This window comes from Pleurodeles waltl, chromosome 5, assembly GCF_031143425.1.
Source record: "Pleurodeles waltl isolate 20211129_DDA chromosome 5, aPleWal1.hap1.20221129, whole genome shotgun sequence".
Taxonomy (NCBI): Eukaryota; Metazoa; Chordata; class Amphibia; order Caudata; family Salamandridae; genus Pleurodeles; species Pleurodeles waltl.
The window spans coordinates 1,411,590,352-1,411,605,995 of NC_090444.1; the positions used below are offsets into that span (position 1 = coordinate 1,411,590,352).

At 44.5% G+C, this 15,644-nt stretch overlaps 1 protein-coding gene across 1 annotated transcript in view; it reads left to right on the forward strand.

Moving 5' to 3' along the window:
* The window catches only part of LOC138296505 (CD109 antigen-like), a 775,136-nt gene that overhangs the window by 135,027 nt on the left and 624,465 nt on the right, over nt 1-15,644 (forward strand). Inside the window, exon 3 of the mRNA XM_069235676.1 lies at nt 2,974-3,002. Coding sequence (XP_069091777.1) covers nt 2,974-3,002 — 29 coding nt within the window. The remainder of the gene's footprint in view (nt 1-2,973; nt 3,003-15,644) is intronic.

The following is a 15,644-nucleotide window of genomic DNA, read 5'->3' on the forward strand; positions in this document are numbered from 1 at the left end:
CTCTCACGGACGGCTGCCAATCCGTGCGCAACCCTTCTCACTAACCAACCTATCCCAGCGTGGCTCCAATGACTCACACACACCGCGGCTGACAAAGTCTTGCGGCTTGTCTTCTCACTCTCGATTCACACAAAACTAATGCAATATATAGCGATCACCAACCCCCAAAAAAACCCTCAATTTGCCGGTTTACTACAGGAAAGGGTAACACAATCGCTTCAGAACTTTACAGAGATTTTGCTTAGCCTTGCCCGCTACTCTCTCCTTCTCAGATCCTGCACAAATTCTACTCTCGACTTGTCAATGGATTATTGTTCTAGTGCACTTTAGAACTCACCAAATCTCCATCGAAGTTTTCATTCACTCACTTTGACTCAAACTCGACTCGTCAAATTCATTATCCACCTATTAAACCAAACTAATTACAAAATAAACCAGGTGTCTCATACACTTATCAATATATTCCGGAGTCTTAGACCACGCAGGGTCCGTACATCATCAACAACCACGTGGAAATATTTTGAGCACAAAGCACCACACTCACATGAAGTTCTCCGACTTCCCTACTCTCATACTGTGGAGTATGCCCACTCCTACTAAAACATCATCATCTGGCCTAAAATCCTCTCAAACCTCACAATTTGCCTGCAATATGCATAAGCTGTGCAAGCGCAAATCCTACTTCATTCACACTATCACTAGAACGCTGAGAACATACTCAAACTCCCTTCAGCAAGCTCCGAGATTCCGGGAAAGTCATTTAAGACTTAGAGACACATCATCCCTCTAATTTGCATCATTTGGAAAAAGAAAAACCCATAAAACCCAATTTATTCTGTACACTTTGCCTACTACCAAACCGCTTCTCCTTGTACCCTCCGTACCAGGACCTCAAAGGACCAACCCCATCAATCTCTACCAAAACTGTTGATCTTTCGTTCCGGGGCTCCAGGGGGCCAAACCAATCGCACTGTTACAAAACTGTTATCAAACCGTGATCCAAACCATCACCTCTGCTACCAAAACTGTTAGTGCGTCAGAACCTTAATAAGTAAATTTACAAGGAGACGCTTTTAGGTTGACAAACCTTTGGACCACGTTTGGGAACTTCCCAGTATGAAATATTTTCTTGACATAATCAAACAGATCAATATACAATCAATAATTACAATCACTAATCAATAAACAATCAATAAGAATCAATAATAGAACACACCATGACCTTTCAGTCATAAATAACTACACCAGTTTAGTTAAGTGTTAAGATATTTATTTCCCTGTCAGTTACAATCCAATATCATATCTGTTAATCTCATTATCAAGAAAACTCATTAGAAACACTCCTAATCAGCAATCAGAGCACAAATTAATCAATGCATAGACTATATTCATTCAATATTTAGGCACATCATTAATATGAATCAACTTAGCAGAGTCTCAGTACATGATTCAACAAAGCAAGAACTCAGTTATTTGTCTATTTGCATAAGATTAATGAACACCTTAACTAACCTCAAATCAGCATCAGCATGTTGGGCTTCATGCAAAACATTTTAGTGAACACGAATTTAGAAAACATCTATACTAAGGCCTCCATCAAAATAGCAGTTGGTACCTAGAAAGAAAAGGCAAATAGAGAATCCCAATTTGCATCTGATAGTTACCAATCCAACAGATCAGCAAGCAGCGTCAGTATTTGTCCTGAGGACATAAGTTAATCGGCATCAGCAAAGATAGGACAGGGCAAAGTCTCAAGATAGCATAGCTAAGCAATATTACTTCCCTCAGATAGAGGAGAAGTTAGCATTGGGTAAGAATGGGGAAAAGGATTGTTTAATGTATCAAGGTAAACGCTGAAAGAATAATAGTTCAGTAGCTCAAAAGGGGGGGGGGACCGGAATGGCGAAGTGGCAAATGTCAAGTGTCCTGTGGAAAATGTCCTCTTTTCTTCTTGGGTCATGTCGTTAAATCAAAACTGTGTAACTAGTCCCTAATTCCTCATTGGATAAAGTTTGGTGCATCGTTATCTCTGTCCAATAATTTGGTAAGCACCTTGCTAGAATTTACCACAATTCACAGTTCCCATGTCATGGATTGGTCCATGTTATTGACGTCTTCAACTACACATTAGAAAATACAGTTTAATATGAGGCCAGGCAGCTAGGCCCAAGCTCCCGCGAAGCTAAAGCCGTCAATTTTAATAAAGCAAACTCTTAACACATAAATCTAATTATGATATACTAATACAAATTCAAAACATTATTGCATAATAATTCAGAATTAATAAGCCTTTTCATTAGTCTTCGTGTACATTGGTAGCCACTCCCCGTGGGCACATTTCAAATGTGTGCATTATTGAGTTCTAACCTGCTATATGAATGTTTTTCTATCAATATGCCTTTGAAAAGTCACTGTATCTGCTATTTGCACAGAAGGCTCAAGACTTAATCAAATTCTTTTGTAGTGGTTTTGTGCGCCATGAGTCAAACTTTCGTTATGTGCTGATCTAACGGTCCATTTTATTGTGTTTATGTTTTATGGATTTGATATCCGAAATAAACAGTTTATGAGGATGACTTAGACACTTAAGATATTCCCTCTCTTGTCTAAAGCTCACATTATCAAGAGACTCAGTTTGTTTTTTCTTGAATTTTTTAAATGTAAACATTTTTGGAATTGTGGTATAGGGTTTTGTTCCTCAGTGTAAGATGATTCACTGGCAAGTTTGTAAATTATTTCCTTCATGTGGATGTGCTTTTGCAATGCACTATGCGTGTATGTCTTGTTGTGGTTAAGGTGCATTTAAAAAATGCTAATTTTAAAAAGATATCAAAATAGGAACATCAAGGAGACTGTAATGCCACTGATGTGTCCATCACAATACAATTAATTTCTAGCCTATAATTACTGTGTATTTATTTACCCTCACTATGTGCTTGTAGTTCAAAACCTATTTGTATTTTTTTCATTTAGGATCTTTTGGAGCACTCACACTACCAGCAGTAAGTATGAAATATGTACCATATTTTAAAACTGTAAATTCCAAACCCTAAAACTCGCCATTGTCCTAAATTGCACTAAAATGTTTATTGTCCACTTGAGCGCTTATTTCAGAAGCTATATTCTCCTTTACAATTTTTTTTCCACTAGAGTAGTATGAATTTTCCAAATTTACTGTAAGCAAGTATTCAAGGCTCAACTTAAAAGCAGTTGACGCTCATGTCTGTTGAAGTAAAGAATTAGGCGCCTAGGAGACGAGAACTGTGTTTGGAACTACAAAGAGTCCTCTGCAGTGGATTAAACAGAATAACAGCCTTGTAGGATAGCTACCTCAAGCCACGTAATTACAGACACTAGTTCAGGTATTTGACTTTCATCGTCATTATTTTTTTCTAAGAATTTTTTCTCGCTTTAGTTTTTATGTTTTGAAACAAGTGTGAAACGTACGAGCGTGACAATTTTAGCAAATATTTAGATAGTATAATCAATTTCAGTACGAGTAAAAGTATCCTAATCATTGGAGCTTATTACTTGAAATGCTTGTGTAGGTGATCAACTGCTATTACAATTGGAAAGTTTCTGTCTACTCTGAAAACAACCACCCTTTAAATTATATTGACAGCAGAGACAATGAAGATAACTGAGCGCATTGTGTTGCAACTAATTCTGGAAGAACAGCCTTCCTGCACATTCTGCCAGCCAGGTCAGTCATATATTTTTTAAAGAATGGACCAATGGCACCATGATGCAAATTTTCATCCGCCTACCTATTTCATGGTTATTCTTTGAGTCCTTCAGAAATATGCCCCATGATACACATGGATAGACAAAACTCTGGTACGAGTCATTTAAGGGGTTCCACTTGAAGTCTTGGAGGATAGGAACCAGTCTTGCAGCATTGATTGGAGGCAAATCTAAGACATATAGGGCCTATTAAGTAACTATCCCATGGGAATGCACCTATCAGGAGTTTCTGGGGAATAGCATGTGGATGTGGATGTTGGTGTTTAGTGCGTTAAAATCTGCATGATACAGTAATTACTGTATGATTTTCCCCTGTCAAATTTCAGGGTGTTTGACCTTCCCAAATTTAACGAAGGTTGAGATATTTAACAAATCCTATAATAATTGGATGCATTACATAACACTCAACTGATAATTCAGACCTGTGTATAAGCAGGTGTTTAGGCACGGAGCAGAAAAACAAATGACTGACTTGTAATCAGGCCCATGGAGAGCTCTTGCAGACAATGGCCCTCATTTTAACCTCAGCGGTCTTTTTGCAAGACCGCCGAGGTACCGCCGTTCGGAAGACTGGTTTTCCGCACAGCGTATTATGACTGCGGCAGCACTCCGTCCTTATTCGGAAGAGGAGCCGCCATCAGCCATACTGGTGGTTGGCGGAGAAGTGGAGGCTGCTCCACCTCTACCGCCACGTCATCAGAACACCGCCCACCGAATCACGTCCCATGATTCGGTGTGGCGGTGTTCTGGTGACGGGGAGCTGGCAGCAGAGCAGCCCCCATGGATCCCGTTCCATCCCGGTGGATCACCGGACCAGGTAATCTGATCGTCTGTTAGGGGAGGGAGGTTGGGGGGTGTTGTGTGTTGTGTGCGTGTATGGGGGTGTGAGTGTGTAGAGGGGGTGTGTGAGTGCGTGTATGCATGCGGGGGGTGTGTTGTGTGTTTTGAAAATGTGTGCATGTCTGTCTGTATGTCTGTGAGTATGTGTGCGTGTATGTCTGTGAGTATGTGTGTGTATGTCTGTGTGTGTCTCTGTTGGAATGTCTGTATGTGTGCGGGTATGTGTAGTTGTAGTGTATGTGTGCGTGTAGGGGGTGTGTGTGTGTCGATGTTGGGGGGGTGGGGAGGAGGGTCCCACCACCTTTGGGGGATGGCAGGGGGGTCTGGGTGTGGGGGAGGACTCAGGTGGGAGAGGAGGGACGGGGAGACCTCTATCAGTGCCAGGGAGCAAATTCCCTGGCACTGATGGTGCCTACCGCCATGGATTTCGTGGCGGTACAGAACCCCACAAAATCCATGGCGGTGTGCGGGGTCGTGATACCGCCGGCAGTGTAGTGACAGCAGCTGGTCTGGAGACCGAAGTCTTCAGTCCAGTGGTTGTTACCACCCTGGTGGTCAGAGTGGAGAAGTGGCGGTTTAGCATGGCTGTCACCACCATGCTTGTAATGCCATTTTTTTCCGCCGGCCTGTTGGCGATAATTAGCGCCATTTCTCCACCGACCGCCAGGGTTGTAATGAGGGCCAATAACTTGAATCTGCTGTCTTGAAAATACCCAGTATGTTGTGTGGGTGGGCTGGGGGGCTAGCCTATTGGCTTCTCCTAGAAGTCTGTCAGGGGTAATGGGGCGATTGGGCATCTTTGGAATGGTTACAAATGACTACCTAATTGAAGTCTCCACCTCTGGTTTAATACTCCTGCACAAGGATGCTGCTGTTAAAAGAGCCAAGTCCAAGAAGATCACTAGAAGCTGAGGGACAGAAAGGCAGATTTATATGTTCTTCCTTAATGGAGAAAGATCAGTCATAAATTCTATCAAGAAAAAAAGATAAAGTTAGGGACTAGGAGAACCTGATGTAATACTTCAGGTTGCTGTTGCGTAGAGAAATATACCAAACCCCATCAATTTGAGCCAGAGGGACCAGAGAAATCAGCATTTTGTGTACTCTGTTCATGTGTGAACTTTCCAGTGGTCACAAATCCTTACTGCAACTGTAATTTGATTTATTCCCCCCACCTACCCTTGTGAAAGCCAGAATAATAATCCTGCAACAGTGGTGCTGGAGGAAGCAAAAGAAGCGAACTATACTGCAAGGTATCAAATAAATTGTGACAATAAACCTGGCTCAATGCCCAAGTCAAATTTAATGTCACTTTTAAAGAAGAGCAACTTTTAGAAATTTGCCCCTGGGTTGCCCAGTTTATCCTGTTGCCCTTCAAAGCAGCCGCCTTCCTGGGGAGTAGTGTGAACGGCGCCCAAGCACTGGAAAAACAGATGCCTGCCACAGAGGAAGGTGTTCACTCCCTCTCGCAGGAAGCCACATGGGGTGGTGGTCCAAAAGGTGAGCATCAAAGGAGAAGCAACCTTTGATGGCCAAGTAGCAGCCACACTCATGAGGGGCTGCTTCTTTGAAAGGTAGACAGGCTTGCAGGGGGATTAGAGAGGGAAAACCAGTTAACAAACTTTTTTTCCATAGGCGGGTAGCCCACAGGTTGCCACACCTCTAGGGTGGGCTACCAAGCTGTCTTTTTGTGTCTTTTGCAATAATGTGAATATTTCCTATGCACTGCCATTGACATGACCCAGTTCAAACTAGATAAGCTGTAGTAAATGTTCTGAAGTGGAGCTGCACTGTTCAAATACAAAGGGTCATATTATCACAGTATGTAGGCATAGATGTGAGCCATTTGCATTATTTGAATGAAACCCAGCCTTATACAAGGTAGATAAAGGCATTTTGATCCAAATAGGTGAATAGACATTTTTTACTTCTTCGTCCACTGTTAATGATACAGCCCATATGGCACATATCCTCCATATCTTCTGAGCCACATAGAGTCACATATATGGTATAGACTTGGCTCCATGACACATAAAAAACTGTCTGCATGTCTTTCCCCATTGCTGCTTCCACTGCAGTTATATAGTTACATCTAGTCAAAGCATGAGGTTGATCTAACATGCCTACAAGTGAAAAGCCAAAAATGTGTGAAGAGTGCTATAACAACCTTTTAAGTTTTCTCTCTAGCTGGAGATCTGAAAAGTTCCCTGCTGTAGTTATGAGATTTCGGGGGTTCGTGCGAAACATGCTGTTACAATTTGGCTGCTGATTATCATTGGTGGGTGAAGCTCAACATAATTCCTGAAGCTACACAAAGTCTACCTGTGTGGTTCCCCTCAGTCTGCTTGCTTGTGTGTCCAGTGTTAATTTCTCCAATATTTATAATACTTACGAAAGCAATAGTTAGTTATCATTCAAAGAGTTCACTCAAAACCACAGGATGTGGTAAAATGAATCTCATTTATTGTCTTCAAAGTAAATTCCTTTTGCTTTCAAATTCATAGCAGAAGTGCTATATTTCTCAATAGTTAACAATGTGTTTTTTTCCAATGGTGTTTTGCACAACTCCAATGCATCCAGTCTTCCTTTCAACACAGTTGGTATTTTGGCTGACCAGCTTCACATTTTTGACTGCCTGAGCAATGTTTGCCCTATTTTGCTCTTTGACATGACATGATCCTCCAAAAGCTCAACTTCCTATGAAACTCTTTCTCTTCGTTGGTGGACGTGTTTCAGAAAAGCAGAGGAATGTGGATGGCCTCTTACTAAACACAGCTACTGAGCTTAAGGAAAACATGTTTGAAGCATGTGTGGCTGTAGATACACGTGCTCTGCATACTCCTGCCATTCATTGTTGGCATTGGACTCTTGCAACTTGTTTTTCTTCAAATACATTTTTCAAATTGCAAGGTCTCTGTGACTCTTCCTCTGGTAATAAATGTGCAAGGGCACCTACCCCATTATTAATGTATTGACCTGTACCAACATTGCTCCCAGACTCAATGCATTCTATGCTGAACGGCGTGGTCCAAGGGCCTGTTACTTCCCTTCCCGACACCAAGGAGATTTCTACTCCAGTGCTTGTTCCATTTTTTTTTTACCACTCTGAGCTCAGCAGGTCTAGATATTGTTGTCGAAGACCAGGACTCCTGACCCTCGGGCGCTCACACCCTTTGGGTCCCTGCATCTTTTTTATCATTGACGGGGGATGAAGACGCACGGAGGGTGATGGAACTGACACCCTTCTAGAGATGTCCTCCGTGCCGCTCGGAGTATCCTTGGCCCAATTTCCATTCCGTCTCTAACTTTTGACTTCTGCTCGACTATCAGGAGTAAAAAGACTCTTCAACATGTGAGAGACAAATGCTGCGCCCACAACAAGATGCAATGCTCATCATCGGAGTAGCAGGACATCTTCTGTGAAGCGGACCCCATTCTGCAGCTAAGCGGAGGAATACAGGGAGCCATCTGATGTCCCTGCCCATCAACCTAGTCCTGAGATAATCAGGTCTAACCCCTAAGGGGCCAGAGAAGGAAGAAATCTCAGATGAGGAAGAAGTGATCAAAGATGTCCCGTCTACCTCGGTTGACACCAGTCTTCTTACCAAGTCCACAACCAGACGTTTTAGTGCAGATGACACCAAGACTCTGACCCAGACTCCTAATACACATAAGTGGCTTCCCGTCAAGCCCACAGCTGCCTCTAGGTGTGTGCTGCCCTCAGGTCACCACTGCGGTAAAGTCTCAGAGTTGAGAAAGGATCCAGCCAAAGACGCTCAAAATCTATCAACCTTTGAGTCTGAGAGAGAACTGATGCTGAAGCCAAAAGCCCTGTCGGCATGGAAACCAGCATCAGTTGGAGCTCAATGAAAGACAACAGCACATCATCATCCACCCCTTCACAGACAAGATCTATGCCATCGGAAATACTTCGCATAAAAAGTGCAGACTCACCTTGAAAGGCGCTTCACAATTGGACATTCGTCAACATCCAGGGACTTCCAAGAGGCCAAAGGACAAGACTAATAGCCTTTTTCCTCATTCTCTGACCCCTCTTACACCTCCTCCACCACCATCATCTCCATCACTATCACCTTCATCACCTCCACCTCCTCTTCCCTCACCACCTTCTCCCTCACCTCCTCCAACTTCACCTCAGTGGTCAGAGGAGTCCTATCAGATAGTCCTTACTCTCTAGCAAAGGACTTAGGAGCACTTAGTTCCCCTCAACCTGTGCAAAATCTTTGGGAGGACTAAAACATGGAGGACACAGGGGACCCCGACCTTGACCACATTCCTGTAAGGGCTTCCGCACCAAACGATGCCATCGCATACCACATTTATCCAGCGGGCAGTTGCCTACCATAAAGTGGATGTGCACATCACCCCAGAGGTTGGAAAATTCCTGGTGAAGTTGCAGAGCGGAGCATTTCCTCCAGTTTCTTCCTATGTTAAAGTATGCTAAAATCGGCCTCAGAGACTTTGAAGGAGCCTATGAAAAACTGGGTGGTAACACCCATGATTAAGGAAAAGTTTAAGCCTGCACCATCTGATTCTCTCTATTTTAAAGACCATGTCCCCCCAGACTCTTTGGTGGTTTCCACCACTTGGATGAGAGCAGCAACCCAAGCCACTGGTGCTGCTCCCCCTTCTGATAAGGAGAGTAAACACTTTGATGCAGCAGGCAAAGTGGTAGCAGTCAGTGCTGCCACACACTAGTATATCACCAGTTCTGTGGGCCTTGCTCCTATATCTCCTTGCCCAAAATGCTACTGTTAGATCTAGCATCCTTTGTGTGGTCTCCCCTATCTTTTTGCCTTCTAACCTCCTGTTTTACTGATATAATGTTTGTTGACTTAAGAATTCTGGGTACTTTACCACTGCTAACCAGTGTAAAAGTGCAGGTGCTCCCTTCTTAAAATAGGGTAACATTGGGGAGAGCCAAGATGGCCGACTGAGCAGACATCTCCGCTCAGAGCTCCAAAGGATCACCGCTGATGGTACCCTCACTCAGTCCCATCAGCTGCAATCTGGGACCCCCAAGTTCTTGAATGTAGAGCTCCCTCCCCATGGTGTCTGCTGTGGGGGTGTTGGACATGTAATCCTGGCATGATGGGTGCTGCAGCGGGCCAGTGCCACATGGGAGCAGTGACTGAGCCGACTCCAGGATCAGAGAAGCGCGACCTCTGGCTCCAGAGGAGGTGAACGGTGTGCACCACACCACAAGGTACACTGCAGGTGGCGGTCCCGGGGGTCCGAATCAAAGAGCGGTGCTGGACACTTTGAGAGCCAAAGGGCGGCCCGTTGAAAACAAGAGATGAGGGGCACAGCCAAGTGGCTTATTGGAGCCTGCAAGAGCTGTGTGCATGGGGCCCGGAGGCTCCCCTCGCTAAGAGACATTGTGAGGGATGGTATTGGTGTGCCCCCGCCTTGTTATACCAACACACATTTTGACCACAAATGAATGGGGGCCTGCCCCCCCCCCCCCTTCATGGTGAGCAGAGCAATGACTGATGGAGTTCATCCACCCCTACTTCCCATGGGGGTCTGTAATTGACCTTGGACTACTGATTGACAGGGCTCATCTAATGCTCGTGAGTGGTGTGGTACTGTGCAGGCGTGAACTGAGTTGTGAGTACTATAGTGCAACCTAGCTGAGTACGAAGGCTGCCTAAACACAAGGGGGGCCTGGGATCAACCTCCAAACCCCAACATATGAATGGGGGGCATTGCTAGAATGGCTCAAGGTGGAACTACTGCAAAGAGCCCAAGCTGAGAGAGGCAAAATAGCAAGACCATCATTGATGGTGTGGCCATCACAGTAGTGCTGCTGTGCCGAGATATAGACAAAATGAGAAAACATGTGAAGGTCCTGGACTTTAGAGCTGACTGGGAGGATGAGATCTTAGGGGCCCACACTACTCTGCTAGAGCACCAAGAGAGGAGATTGCAGCAGCAGGAGGCCAAGCTGGCTGATTGGGAAGACAGATCCCGAGGTAACAAGGTGGACATAAAGGGGCTACCAGAGGGGACAGCAGTGGAGCAATTCCAGGAAACGTGGCTCCTTACGGTACTTCCGAGGTTAGAAACTGAGGAAGGCGTGCATGTAGACAGAACACACAGAACCCCAGGTGGCAGGCCCAAACCTGGCCCACTTCCCCAAATGTTGATCACCCGAATGCTATACAAAAGCAAGATGGGTATGTCAAATTTAATGGGAACAGAATTTCCCTCCACCTAGAGTGTGGTGTGGCAACCCAAAAGAGGCACAGATCTTTATGGAGGTGAAGAGGAAACCCTGAGATTGTGGGTGGGCCTATGCACTGCTGCCTCCGGCACGCCTAGGAGTGGACTTAGAGAGGAAAATAAATTTATTCGATCATGCTGAAGAAGCCCTTTAGTTTTTTGAGAGTCATTGATGAATTGTAGGGGAGGGTGGAATGCATGTGGATATAGGTTTCCAGTCATTGGGGGGTGAGAATGCCAACGCTACTTCATGCAGAATCGAGGGTGGTACACTACAGATTATTGGGCATACTGCGCAAGTCGGCGGGGTGGGGGCGATATTTGAGTGTACCACTGCTCTCTGGTATATGGTGATCAATGGTGGCGCTGTTCCTGGGGCACCTCACACCAGGAAACCTAGGGAGCAATGCACTTTAACAGGGAAATTTGTTTTGTTGGGGGGAGGGGGAGATTGACACCATGTATGTTAATTGTGGCGGTCAGGTTGGGCCGAGCCACACAGTTGGTGGTGGGAGGTGTTAAATTATTGAGTTTGAAAGGAGGACCGTATGCTATCAGCCACACAATCACTTGCTAGTGAAGACAAACACAGAGATGCATACTTTAAGCACACAGGGTTAACAGTGTTATTCTGGAACATAAAGGGGATCCAGAATCCATCAAACGGCAAAAGACCTTGTCATATGTGCATAAGCAGCAGCCAAAGATGGTAATGTTGGAGGAGTCACACCCACCTGCTGCAAGAACATGAGACGACACAAGCAAAATGGGGAGACAGGGTATGGAACTCCGGTTCCACCTCCTCAGCATACAGGGTGTTATTGGGGATGGATGTTAGCATTCCCCTATGAGTAGACACTGAACTAAATGCCGCTGATGGCTGCTATACTGAGGTGGTGGGGAGACTGGAGGTACAACTACGGTGATACTAAATATGTATGCACCAAACGTAGACACTCCAGATTTATTTGAAAGAGTGGAGTGCCTTGTGGCACCATATTCACATCACGATATCTTGTAGATGGAAGACTACAACTGTCTATTGGGTAAAGAATTTCGTAGCTCCAGGTCTATGGCACGCTGCTGGGCAGGGCCTCCAGGGCTCTATTGGAAAGTATGGATATACTGAATCTGCTGGATTTATGGCGGGTGAAACATGGTCAGAATATAGGCTACTCTTTTTACTCACCTCCCCATGGCAGTTTCTCTAGAATGGATTACATGCTGATACACCCAGAACAAGCTGCAAACTTTGGGGTGGTCCACTATTTAGACCCCACACTGTCAGATCACACCCCATTATGGCAGATTTAAAAGGTTATGCCTATGTGACATCGATACCACAATGGCACTTCTAGTCATGAACATTGAATGACCAAACATACAGGGAAGAAGTACAGGACTTCTTTGCTATCAATATGGGTTTAGTCGGATCTGCTGGAGTAATATAGGAAGCCTTTAAGGTGACCATGAGGGGGAATTGTATGACTACCACCTTTGGGGTGTGTAAAACGCTGATATAGTGATGATGCTAGAGCTCTAAATAGGGAAGATAGACAGACAGGCTTAAAAATGTAAACCCTTTCCCTTGGATGCCGATAAGTTTTTGATACTGTTAGTTAGGTGTTCTTGGAACAAGCATTATGACACCACGTCTTACGCCCAGATTACTTGAGGTGGGTGCAACTACCATACACTGACAGCAGGGCAAGAGTTAAAGTAGGAACAGAGTATTGGAAAGCTGGCAGATGGAGAGAGGGACCTGGCAGGTGTGTCCTCTCTTGCGCTGACCTATGCCCTGGTCATCGAACCACTAGAACAAGTTATACGTACCATGCATGAGGGAGAAGGTGTAAAGGTAGGGGGCAAACGGGTAGTCATTTCATTGTACACTGATGACATTCTACTGACCATGTGGAATCCAGAGACAACATGACGTGCAGTTAACACCATGGCTGATGAGGTGGGGGGCACACCCTGGGTTTAGGTTGAATGCAGACAAGTTAGCACTTTACCCAATGAAGAAAGACTGAGTCGTAGGTGTGGATCTACCCAACATAAGGGTCCGAATAATCTCAATTAAATACTTAGGGGTATATTTGAGTTTGGATGTGGCTGCGACCTATGATTCCAATGTGAGTACCCTGCTGATAACCTGAAGTGGAGCATGCACAAGTGGCTACAGTTCCTAGTTTTCCTGATAGGGTGCATAGCAACATGCAAAATGAATATGCTACCTAGACCCTCACATGTGCCGCAGCACATGCCAATGTGTGTGTTGCATACATGCTTTCATTGGCTGGGTGAACTACTTAAGTTGATGTACTGGGGACATGGGCATTAGTCTGGAGGTCCTGAAATTACCATGGGATGGTGAAGGGTAGCAGGCACCAAACCTCTGTGTCTATTACTGGGTAGCACTCTTACAGCATGTGGTAACATGGTTCCTGGAGGGGGACACCGACCCTGTGACATGACTTTTGATGCAGCTGACCTGATCACGTAAGCTCCTAGCCTTATCTCTCGTTCCCAGAAAGAAGAGGGTAATCCTACCGCTGCAGGTCAGGACAATATTACATATATGTGAACAGGCCTTCCGAAGAGGCGGAGATGAATATATTTATATGCAACAACTGAACACCTGGTGTATGGGAATTAGTCTCATGCTGCCTCTTTCTTACAATGCAGGGATGGGACTTTCTGCAGACACTGGAGGAGCTTTATGAGGATGGTCGCTTGGTAGCATATGCGGCCTTCTGCGGCAGATGGGAGCTGGCTGGGGGCTCTTTTCTGGCCTATTCCGCCCTCACTGCAGCTATTAGCAAAGCCTGGATGGGTTCCCGCAGGAACCAGTATCTCCTCATGGGAGGAAAAGGCAAACTGGTCACCCACTTATATGCATTATTGCTGCCGAACACTGCCTCCCGGGTGGAAGCATTTAAGTTGCAATGAGAACAATTTAGGTGTAGAATTGCAGGATCGCAAATGGATATCTATACTGGACAGCTGCAGAAGGGTCACACACAATGTGAGGTTGAAACTGATACACTAGAAGTCTGTGTATTGGGACTATGTTACACCGTGCTGGGTACAAAGGCTTGATTCTCTAAACCTGAGCACTGTCCCAAATGCAAGATAGTAGTAGGAACTTATATACATATGCTGTTGGGGTACCAGAGGGTGAAGGAATTTAGGGGGCAGTAATCAAGACACTGGAAGACCAGTACGAATTAATGATGCAGCTGTGATCCAACTCTCTGTGCTAGGTTTGGTGACCAGCGCTAAACACACTAAATTTGTGGAAAAGATTCTAGAATAACTCTAGCAAAGAAGTGTATTGCTCTATGATGGATTACAAATTGACTAGCCACCCGTAAACAATGGTTGTGAGAATATATGAGATGGGTACGTGCTGAATGTGGGGTGAGACCCAGATTAGTTTACACTGGAACAGGACATTGGGGTAGGATGGAATGGGATATGACAAAGGTACGTCTGTGGCAGTGGATGGAGGATCCTGATGAGGGGCAGGGTGCAGAGCATGTAGACGGGTAATCACATTGTCACTGAAATTGAATTGTTGAAGTGAAGTCTACCTGGATACAAACTGTGCAGTTCGAATACTATGTTTTACTGGATAACGATATGTGACTACTGTGGCATGCTCCTTCTCATTGCTGGGTTGGTGGGGTGGGGGTTAGGGGTGTGGGAGAGTTGTGAAGTTCTACTGATGTATTCCTAATAAACTAATGAAAGGAATTTATAAACAATATGGTTACATTGGCTTATCCATAATTGACATATTTAATTTGCTTGTAAGTCCCTAGTAAAGTGAACGACCTATACCCAGGGCTTCAAATTTAATGCTACTAGTGAGCCTGCAGCACTGATTGTGCCAAACACTTCAGTAGCCCCTTAAAACATGTCTCAGGCCTGCCATTGCAGAGCCTGTTGTTACAGTTTTAAACTGCCATGCCAACCTAGCAAGTTAACCTACTTGCCAGGCCCAGACCTTCCTTTTTATTATTACATATAAGTCAACCCTAAGGTAGTCCTAGGAGAGCCCCAAGGACAGGGAGTAGTCAATTTAAAAAGTTCAGCATGTACTTTTTAGTTGAAAAAGACACTCATCAAGCAGCCCAGATCTAATTTTAACAGTTTCATTCCAATGTCCTCTTTAACGTATGTCAGGACTAAATAACATGCTTCAGAAAGAATGAGAGGAAACATGCCACTTTGTTTTCCTGCTATATTGTGCTTCTACCAGCATAGGAGAAATTAATATGAGTATCACCTGTATTAGTATATCTGTTCCTTTTGTGTTGCTTTACACTTCAGAATAACAGAACTATGAACTTCAGGACAATTTAGGGCACAACGTGAAACAATCACTCTCAAACACCTTAATAAGTAGAATAATCAAGTTTATTTATGGGACAAGTTCTCATATAGCAAAACTGACCACACTAAAATATCATGAACAATAACATGAGAATAGCTGCAAGAATAAATGCATACTACACATACACACACAATAGGCTCAAATGACTATAAAATGAAAGTCTTCACCGAAAAGAGATTCTGCATCCCTCTGCTGTGACCTTTATAGTATTTAGTAACGCCCAGGAGTCTTTTCGAGAAAAAGACCCCCTCCTTTACATATTGTGCAATCGGCGGTACCTTGTTCACCCTTCAAGACGTCTTCTCAGAACGAGCCAGGTTCCCAGAAGAGGACTCCAAGGTGAAGCTTGAATTCCTCCTTGATTACAGGCGCATCTCCCTGTCCTAACTGATAGCTCGTGGAATGTAAATAG